At 42.4% G+C, this 10,121-nt stretch overlaps 1 protein-coding gene across 6 annotated transcripts in view; it reads left to right on the top strand.

Annotated features, from left to right (window-relative positions):
* The first annotated feature begins 5,493 nt into the window (after positions 1–5,493).
* Positions 5,494–10,121, top strand: part of espn (espin) — a 44,966-nt gene continuing 40,338 nt past the window's right edge. For 5 of the 6 annotated variants that reach the window (XM_040153611.1, XM_040153609.1, XM_040153608.1 and 2 more), the window contains exons 1-3: positions 5,494–6,096; positions 6,181–6,677; positions 9,904–10,097. In XM_040153611.1, coding sequence (XP_040009545.1) covers positions 6,378–6,677; positions 9,904–10,097 — 494 coding nt within the window. In that variant the 5' untranslated portion in view covers positions 5,494–6,096; positions 6,181–6,377. Of the gene's footprint in view, positions 6,678–9,903; positions 10,098–10,121 lie in introns of all 6 variants that reach the window. The other variant, XM_040153607.1, reaches the window with a different exon arrangement.

Raw genomic sequence — 10,121 nt, 5'->3', positions numbered from 1 at the left:
CAACGACCCGCAAGCGCTGCTGCACTGGCTTTAAAGGACGAGCAGAGGAGCAACCGAGTCACGTCCTGGTATGCTTTTTGGCTTTTTTCCTATTATATTTATACCCGTTTGTGTTCTGAACATGTCGCTTATGTGTCGTGTGTAGGACTTCATTTCATCCCAAAACAACCCCACTTACATGAAATCTCAATTTCCTATCGTGATATTATAAATGTTGATGGCTGTAGAATTGAAATATTAGTGTCACTATATTATGTAATTGTTGTATGAGCTTGAATAATGGGATTTGTCCAACAAGTTGAAAATGACATCTATAACCAAATGTGTCTTAACTGTAACATGGGGCTGTAAATGTTTGGATTAGATGTTATAATATTGAGAAGTGCATTTAATGTGGTACTTTATATCTTTAGATTTCTTGTGTGGGGTAGAGGTATTGTGACTCCATTGTTTGATGTACAGTTATTTGGTGTAGCCACAGTGAAACTACTGAACCTGACGTTATTTGTTATAAGAGAAAGAACTTAAAGTCCACTCTACTACATTTCCAAGAAATTATATCACACCATAGTGGTCTCAGGCTTTTTTGACTTCTCACTGTAGACACTGCATTGTTAAATGGCCTGTCTTGTCTAATTAGTTGTCCTGTTTCTGTTTGCTGCTAATGAGTCTTAGCGTGAGAAAGTCTGACCAGAGAAATTCTCACTGCAGCTCACGGATGACTGGGTCGCTGTGGGAGAGACATGGTGCCTGCATGGTGAGTTCAGAGGGACAGAAGATGTCTCACCGACGTCTTAAAGCTGCGAGAAAGACAGAAGAAACAAGACAAACTTTAGGATCAGATGACAGAACTTATGATATTAATCGCCTGTTGTTTCAGAAACCAAGAATGCTTATTCCTGCTGTTGTTATTGTGCCGTTTGAATTTCTTTAAAATTCTGGGTGCACTTAAGTTTCACATATTGTCATATGGGATGATATGGGATAATATAAATTACCGTATTTAGGCTATGTAACTAGAAACTATTAAGAAAATGTGATCTCTCTTAAGCTCTCCATCAGTCTGGAGCCTGTTTAGTTTACTGACAGTATGGCATCTGTATGAAAAAGATCCATGTCCATCTAAAAACTAACACAAACAGTTTTCGTTTTCCACATCTATGCTCAGCTGCAGTTGTTAAAAGGTATTTATTAAATATAACATGTCAGTAGCATGACAGAGACATATTTGAAACCTCACATACTGGACTTGTTTATTGCCAGAAATCTTCTGTCTTAAACATAAAAGTGGAGCTTGTATACTTAAAATGTCAGTTAAGATTAAGCAATCTGTGATCTTTAAGGTTCAGAGTGAAGAAGGGAAATCCAAATCAATCCAAAATTCAACAAATTGAGGAAAAGCATTGTACATCAAAATAAAGAGAGAAATCAATTACACTATAGACAACCAATTTCTATGCAACAGAACCTCCCAAATGTGTTTGTGCTTTATTCAATAACCTAAATGTCAAAGTAGTCTCGTAGTACTAGCTACAGTCCAAAGCCAGATTTTTTGAAGAAATATACCTGCAGCATTTATTTACTAAATGTAACTACCATTCTTGAAAGTTTGACCTAAAATAATCCCCTTTTCATGTGTTCACGTCTAAGGCAACTTTGGCAAAATGTATAAAATTTGAAAGGACCAAACTTAAATAACAGATTTAATCTATTTATAATTACACTGACAAGTATATGGGTATATTATCAATTTGTCAATCCCTCCTGTAGTGAATGCTTCACAAGAGACTGCTTTAAGGTTTTTTTCCTGGCATTTTAAATGTGATTAAAAATGTATTTCTGCTCCAGCAAGAATGCCAATCACAAAGACAAATAGACAGTGAAAGAAAAAAAAGAAAGAACGAAAAAGAAAAGTTGGGGGATAGTAGGCTACCAAAGGATAAATAAAGTCATTTCCTCTCTTTGTGTGTGTTGGTCTTCCTTCAGCTACTTATTAAAGTTTACTTTGCCTGGTGTCTTTTTTTTTATAAACGGTACATATGCTCATTATTGTCAATAATGGTGAACAACAGTGGTGTGTTTTTCATCCTTTGTTATATAACGTAAAAGGGCAGAACCTGCGCCATTAGCAGTATTAGTACTGTAGAGCACACATCCAGGTACAGACACGCTTCTCTCTGTGGTTCAGAGACTGGAGGCCTCTTCCCTGCACGCGCCCAGGTTCACTCAAGCCTGAGCAATTACTCGACGGCACGCGCCAACCAGCTGAGCCGTTGCAGATGGGCGCGAGGAGCTGCTCTATGTAAGATCACCGTTTTAGAGTTGGTTTTAAAATTGGGCCGCCTGACATGGTACTGGAGAATTGAAGAAAAAATATTATTAGTAGTATTAGTATTATACTTTATGGGTCAAATTGGTATAGCAAATGTTAGTCATCATGGAGAGCTGCCTTCTCATAAAGATGGTTCTGGGTCGGCCAGAAGTTTTACATGAACAACGATCTGTGATAAGCAGCCATGGGACTTTTCTCTTGATAGCCCATCGGTGTTTAAGGCGCGTTCGGGCCATTTATCCTTGCAAACCGACAAGCAGCGTGAACTTGAGCAGAAAATGTCCTAATTTGAATGTTCCCGCGCGGCAGCAGATGTGCCCATACAATAGATGGGGCCCACGCGCACAATAATGGGAGTCCAATTTGAATAACTGTCGCACGTCTGACGCGTGCACGAAGTATCCCAGGCCTCGTAGGAAAACCGTTGGCGGCCCCCTTCCAGTTCAATAGGGCTTTAGCTTCTGTGGGGGCCTCTTTAAAGAACCCTGGGAAAAGACTCCAGCTCTCACCAACACATGATTAAACCCTGTGTTAGATCCTTCATTATACAGAGCTGATAGGCTGCAGCTGCACCCAAGGCGTCTTGTGAGCTCTATGTCTGGCCCTCATTTACCAAGCAGGCAAAGAGGCCAAATAAACATCACGTCAGAAGACAGAATGGTCTAGCTGGCCGTTAAGTAATCGATACCCTGTTAGACTATCCAAATGTCCAATTTTGTGCATAGTCAATTTGTGGCATTGCCTTATCTTACTCTGGGCCGGTATTAAACAATGATAAATTTACCATATTAATAATATACTCAGTCGTATCTTTGCTTTGCAGCGAGTTCTGCCATACACTTATTGAGAACATTGGGTACATATAATGAAAACAAAATACTGCCAGCCTATATGAAAACCAATTAATATCCTATCTTCAACCAACCAGAATGCCTAATATTATATTTTGAAATACCTACAGGAGGTAATTTGTAACTGCCTTACGATCTTATTATGCATATATTTTATCTGCAAGTAAACCTATCGCTATCATTTCCTGTAATGCAAGATATGTATGCGAGATATATTCTAGGCTAGAATGGCATCGATGTAGTGTCCCCTTACATCTTGTTAGAGGTTTTATTGTCCATGTCCTTTAGGGAATTGTACCACGGGTCGAAATGCTCGTGGGAATTTCACCTCCCCTCCCCCACGTTGGCGCACAGTGTCTATGACTGTTGGACCCTGTGCAACAGATGGGCCGAGGAGGCACGCGCCGAGCACGAGACTCACCCATAACCCCCATACTCCGCCGCGCACACACCCACTTCCTGCTGAGGCCGCTCGAGCGGAAAAATCTATCAACCTCATCTGACAGTGACAGTGAGGCAGAAAGTGTTGGACCGGGTGTGCGGCTGCAGGGTTTGTTTTTTGTTTTATTGTTTTTATAATGTCAGCTCCCAAATTATCCCATGAAAACATAGAAGCGTCAAAAGGATATTGACCTATAAACAAGACTGAACACGAGCACAGTGGCTCGAATTTAAGCAGTCCTTCTATTGTCAGAGTTTAAATATAAGACTTCAGGGAAAACGGTCCATTGTTTTGACAAAGGGTACATTTCAGTTTGTTTTTTTTCCATCATTAGTCGTTATTGGGATGTGTTTAGTGTCTTGAAGTGTGTGAGAAAGCTTGCAGTGATTCAGAGCAGCCAGTACAAAACGATAACTTGACACCTGGACACCTCCGCAGGTAGAGCTGTACCACACCGAATATGAAGCTTTCCTGCCACCGTTTGGTGGGTTAAACGTATGACAGCTCACCACGACGCCATGTTCATAATATTGGACGTGTGTGCTCCACGCACGTCGCCTCTCTGCTATTTTTAAAACAGATCACGATGCGCGTGGTTAAATTTAACAGCATGCACTGGGGCAACTGCTGCAAGCGAAAGTAAAAGCAGCGAACGGAAATATCTGACTGAGCAGACCTGTGGGCTTCAGTTGGACTGCTCTGAAAGGTGTTATTGAGTTATTTGATTGCTGTGAGTGTTCAGGCGTGGGCCTTCCCCCAACTTACACAGACACGCAGTGGCGGAGGACCCCTGAAGTAAACCAACAATACCGCAGTGCAAATATACCATGCTACAAGTCCGGCATTCAAAACATTACAGAAGTGAAAGTACACAGGTGTTTTCCCTCAAAACGTAACTAAAGTACCAGAAGTACTCCTCTCGCTGATTGGTCCCATTCAGAGTGGGATACTATCACGGGATGGCGCATGGCACGCCACTTTTCAGGGCAGTTCGCGTGGCATTTGACTCCGTATTGTTTAGAGTTAGGAGCCGGGCGATGGATAAAATGACCTGGCGTGAGGTGAGTGGTGCGTAGGGATAACACGCGGACTGACTTAAGCAACTGGCGTCTTATTCGCAGGCCATTCGCTGAGACCAGACTGGCCAGTTACACCAGGATGCTGTTTAACGATCGCAGACGCCTTAACTTTCAGCGGCGTTTTGCTGTGGCCAACTTGAGGTACTTTATATGCTGTTCGGCACCCTAATCACCCTATTTTAAAAGCCAAATGATTGTTGTACATAACATCTTAATCCGTATAGTTACTAATACTATAATTGTCATAAATGCAATGGATTAAATAGTGCTACCATTTTTCCCTCTTAAATATACTGAAGTGTAAATATTGAGTTGCATAAAAATGTGAAATACTCAAGTACTTCAGAAGTGCACTTAATAACAGTACGTGTGCTTAGTTCCACCTTTGCGCGCTGCGCACAACACGATAAAACATTGTACTATTAAGTGTTATCACTACCCCCCAGTGATTAGTCAGAAGTAACTCGTTTAACTCCTGGTAGGCTTTAGCGACGCACCAGGTATGCCGTATAGCCTGTTATCCAGTCTTCACACAGTTATAAAGTAAGGAGGTTCTCCACAGCAACAATCTATTGTGACATACTGGCTCAGTATCATCAGGAAACAGTAATTGTTTTAAACTACTACTGTCACAATGAACATTTGGTGGGAGGTTCGTTATGTTTAGCAAAGCGCCCATTTACCGGCTATAGTTCGAAAAGGGGTCTGCTGTACCCTCCTGTGTTCTCTGATTATTTTTATTTTTTTTGCAATTCCTTACTAAATAGGGAAATAGCACACGCAAGACTTGATATTCTTTAGGGTTACAGTTTTGCAAAAGACCACCAGATGGACCTCTACTGTGTACAAACTGTGGGTATCCAGTGATGCTGATTTCACGGCCACATGCAGACTGAATAGCAGGGAGCCTGTATGCAAATAAGACTGGGCAGCTGTTGAAAAGGGTTCCCCGCTGAATTGGTACTTACCCCGTTGGGGCCTATACTTGACTGACACCCACCGCACCACAGTTGAGCAACTTTCTCTGTCGGGCTTTACTCAGACTTTTAAGTGGCCCGTTCGCACTGCCCCTTTAACTTCTGAGCCGATTTCCAGACGGCAACAACCTGTAACTGGCTCAGCGATCCTCCCTCTGATGGATTATTTATCAGGCACCGAGTCCCATGTCGCCCTCGGCTCCTGGAAGAAAAACACTGCGGGATATTCTCAGGGGCACGTGATGCACGTTAGTTACCCGACGGAAAACGGACCCGACAAACTAATGAAATAAAACATTGGGGACTGGAACTCAAAAATCGCAACTCGTGCAACAGGTGTTCTGCATCCTGCGGGCGTCAGACAGATAAGAGGCGGACTACCGGCCCACGTCGTCGAGCAAAACACAGAAAGCAGGTTAGATTATTGCTCAGATAGAAAATAGTGGACGTAGTTTTATTTCGACATGTAAAACTTGTCTCTCTCTAAAAAAATGTGCAGCTTATGAACGGAAGCGGATCCTGCTTTGACCGTTTGGCTCTGGAAAGATGGGGAGCGACAATTGAGCGTTCCAACAAAATCAACCGACTGAAAATATCTGAAACTCTGGAAGTACAATGCTGAGCCCATCCACACGGTGAACTGATCGGGCTCAACCCAGACAAGCGAAGGAAGGAGCCGTCCGATCTGCAGCGGTCATGGTGGTAGAGGGGGACAGGACGCTGCTCGCCGCAAGGCAAGGGGACGTGCAGAGTCTGAAAATGCAATTAGCGGCAAAAACGCTCACCAGCGACGTCAAGGACGTGCTGGGGGCTTCGCCTGTCCACCACGCAGCCCGGGCCGGAAAACTGGCGTGCCTGCGCTTCCTGGTGGAGGAGGCAGGGCTGCCGGGCAACTGCCTGGCGAACAACGGGGCGAGCCCGGCGCACGACGCAGCAGCCACCGGCAACCTGGCCTGCTTACAGTGGCTGCTGACCCAAGGTGGATGTCGGCCAGAGGTGAGTGACCTGACATCTAGTTGGACTATGTGAAGTGGGGCAGACAGTTGCCTCATGTTCTGTTTCCTCTGATCTGGCCGCCATTTCTCAGCTGTGTAGCCTACCTGCCAAACCCCCGAACCCCAGCCCTTTCTCCAACACCCAGTCCCCTTTTCACCTGAACCCTCCAACTCGGCTCCAGTGGATCTGGGGTATATTCTGACCAATGTCATTGTGTTTTCATGCCGAAAACGTATGCCTTTACCATTTCCTAACAGAGTATGCACTCGGAAGTGAAAAAGCTTCTAAAAACAACATTTAAACCATCACCTAGCACTGAGCTCCTCAAGGCAGATTGACCCATCTGCCTCTTTTCATAGAGGAGACCCAGAGATACGGTACAGTCTCACTCAAATTGAGAGTTACATTAGGTGGCTAAATAACATGTTTCACCACAAGGCCAATAAGTATGGTCTACACCTAATCATGACACTACGAATTCACCTCTAGTCCCCAAGTTCCTGAAACCGCACAACCAGAATCCTTATATCTTTAGTGGTGACCAGTTATCAGTCTGGTGGTAGCAGTTAACGTCATCCAAGATGGCAACTGCCTGCAGAAATGCACCAACAACAGATTTAGCATCAAGATCTTACCACAAATCAGAACACAGTGTGTGTATAGTAGTCTGGCTGAAAAACACACACTGCTCCCTTTCAAAAAGAAGAGATCCTCAGACATTGACGAGAGCCTTCATGCTGTTTTGTTACCATTTTAATAAGACATATTGAAAGGCAGAATATGCTTACGCTCTTATATGAATAAAGAAATCTAATTAAACACATGAGACTGCAATACATGTAAATTACCTTCAACTGTGGGTCATTGGAAATGCACTGAAAATTTTACGGGTCGTCTTTGTTAATTTGTGACTTTTGTGTTGGTTCTAGTTTAAAACCCACTATGCTGCGCTACCTCATGTTCCCATGGTAATGAAGTATGCAAAAGTGGATTTGCAAATATTATATTCTTTATACAGCATATACCGTGACACAGGGCGCGCACAAATAGAAATAAATAATGACAGTGTAGTTTGATACGATAGTGGTGAAAATGTTCGGCCACCAGTAGTATGGTCAAACCTTCACATGATGGATTAAACCTAATGAGCTCTTATGACTCATTTACCTCATTTCCATGTCCCTGCTGGTAGTAAGATTCAAAGCATTCACACCAGGGAAGGAATGCAGCAGGCACTTCGAAGGGGTCTTAGTATAAACTGAAGTACAGTTGTACTTGACTGTACTCCAGAGTATACCCTCATGTACCACTAAGTTTATATGTTTACAAGCACTTACATAGCCGTTATAGTCTGGAGTGGTCTAATTCTAGGATTTTTTTACAATATGTTTTTTCTCTTTAGAAACACAATCCAGCCATCCATTTTCAATATCTGTGTAGACTATGCAGATCATGCTGCTGGATATCCTAGCTTGACTTAGGTTAGAGGCAGTGTACTGTCTGGACAAGTCCCCAGTGTATCACACATAGACAGAACATTCCCATTTAGTGGCAATTTAAGATTTTCCAGTTCACCTTTGTGACTGTAGAAGGACACCCATGCAGACACGTGGATACCATACAAATTCCACAAAGAAAGGACCCAGCCAGCTAGGTCAGATTCATCCCCGAGACCGTCTTGGTCTGAGGCGACAGCGCTAAGCCACTGTGTTGACCCAGATTATGTCTTCTCTTACTCAAAAATGACTTAGGCTAACACAACAGAAACAGAACTACAACACCCGAGTCAATCAGGCACTCGAGCTGACCTGGAGCAATCTGTGATTCTAAATTTGAAACACAGAGTAATAAGGGCTCTATTGTCTACTTACTGTCCCCATTACTTTTGGGGACTGGCTGGCAGAGCGCAGAAGAGCGACAAAGAGCACCCCACGCCAAAGTACTAACTGATGAGATACTCGGCTGACATTTGGTAAAACCTATCAATTACCAGTTTTAGTGCAATTTACTTGATGGGTGGTCAATACTAGCTTTCACTTTTCACTATTGTGTCTTTTCAATACTGTGGCTTCATGTTACTACACTCTGTTTCCGATTTTATCTAATAAGACTTGAGTATTCATACACCTGTATGCAAAGATCGTGCAAATTCAATTTTTTTATGTTTTTTATTTTCTGTGTTGATCCATTTTGTGATATAAAGAAAACTTTAAAAAGGGACATGGAAGCTGTAATCTCATGTCTTTTTTCAGTCAGGGCTGTCAGAGTTGAAAAAGCTGGATCTGTGATTTTTTTGATAAATTACCACTTTATACATGACAGGTATATGGCTCTAATGTCTGAGTTGTTACTGGTTATACTTCAAGTTTGAGTGCAAGTGTTAGGGTATGCTACTTAGAAATGCAGCAAGTTAGAAGCTCAAGGATATACTAAGTTTCTCATGAAGAATGTGGTGTTTGTGTGGACAATTTTCACAAACAAGATATGCTACTAAACACAAGCTAAGCAAGGACTTATGTCACTTTGCTCAAATATGCCTGCTATTCTTAAAAATTGTGAAGGTTTCTTACACATTTCAGAAAAAAAGAACATAATGAGCTTTAAGGATTTAACATATTTAACATCGGAATCATTCAACCTACTGCATAACCTGAACAGTACATGAAACATCAACCTTTATGAAAAAGGTATATGAACCATTCATCTCACACGCTGCAGGGTTCTGTGATTAATTACCTATCCCTTAATTTCAACAGTAAATGCTAAAATATAGCAGACAAAATAATAGACAAAAAAATATTTTAATCATCCCTAAAATGAAAACACAATATCCAACTGCAAAACTGTGGCGCAGTGGAACTAGCCACTGATAGTTTTTTTCCCCAGATACTATGACTTTGCTCTGGTCTCTGAGAGCCAACAATGTGCAAGTTTGAAGGCAGTAAAATTTGCATGATAATGAATAAGTCTTTAATTTGTTGGAATTTGATTGGTAGGTACTGCTTTTTCAAAATCCATTGATTTCATAATGTGAAATCAGACTGTTGGCTTCAACAGGAAAAGCATATTGTATAGCTGATTCACAGTCTAATGCGTTAACTCTTGGTGTTGCTAGCGTACACCCTCAAAGTACTTTGGTTATTAAGTTTTTCATGGGAAAATTAATAGGAACTTTAATCTCAGAACCCCATATTTCTGCTCTGTTCCTCTTTGGTTTGATTTATAGGACAGGGACAGTTCCGGTGCCACCGTTCTCCATCTTGCATGCCGCTTCAGTCACCATGAGATCACTGATTGGCTTCTTAAGAGTGGCGAAGTGGACCCTGGGGCCTCCACTGATACAGGAGCCCTACCTGTTCACTATGCTGCTGCCAAGGGAGACCTGCCATCTCTCCGACTGTTGCTGGGGCACAGCCCAAGGTAAGAGCAACATGGTTTTGTTTC

This window comes from Xiphias gladius, chromosome 18 (assembly GCF_016859285.1).
Source record: "Xiphias gladius isolate SHS-SW01 ecotype Sanya breed wild chromosome 18, ASM1685928v1, whole genome shotgun sequence".
Taxonomy (NCBI): Eukaryota; Metazoa; Chordata; class Actinopteri; order Istiophoriformes; family Xiphiidae; genus Xiphias; species Xiphias gladius.
This window is presented reverse-complemented; position numbering and strand designations above follow the sequence as displayed.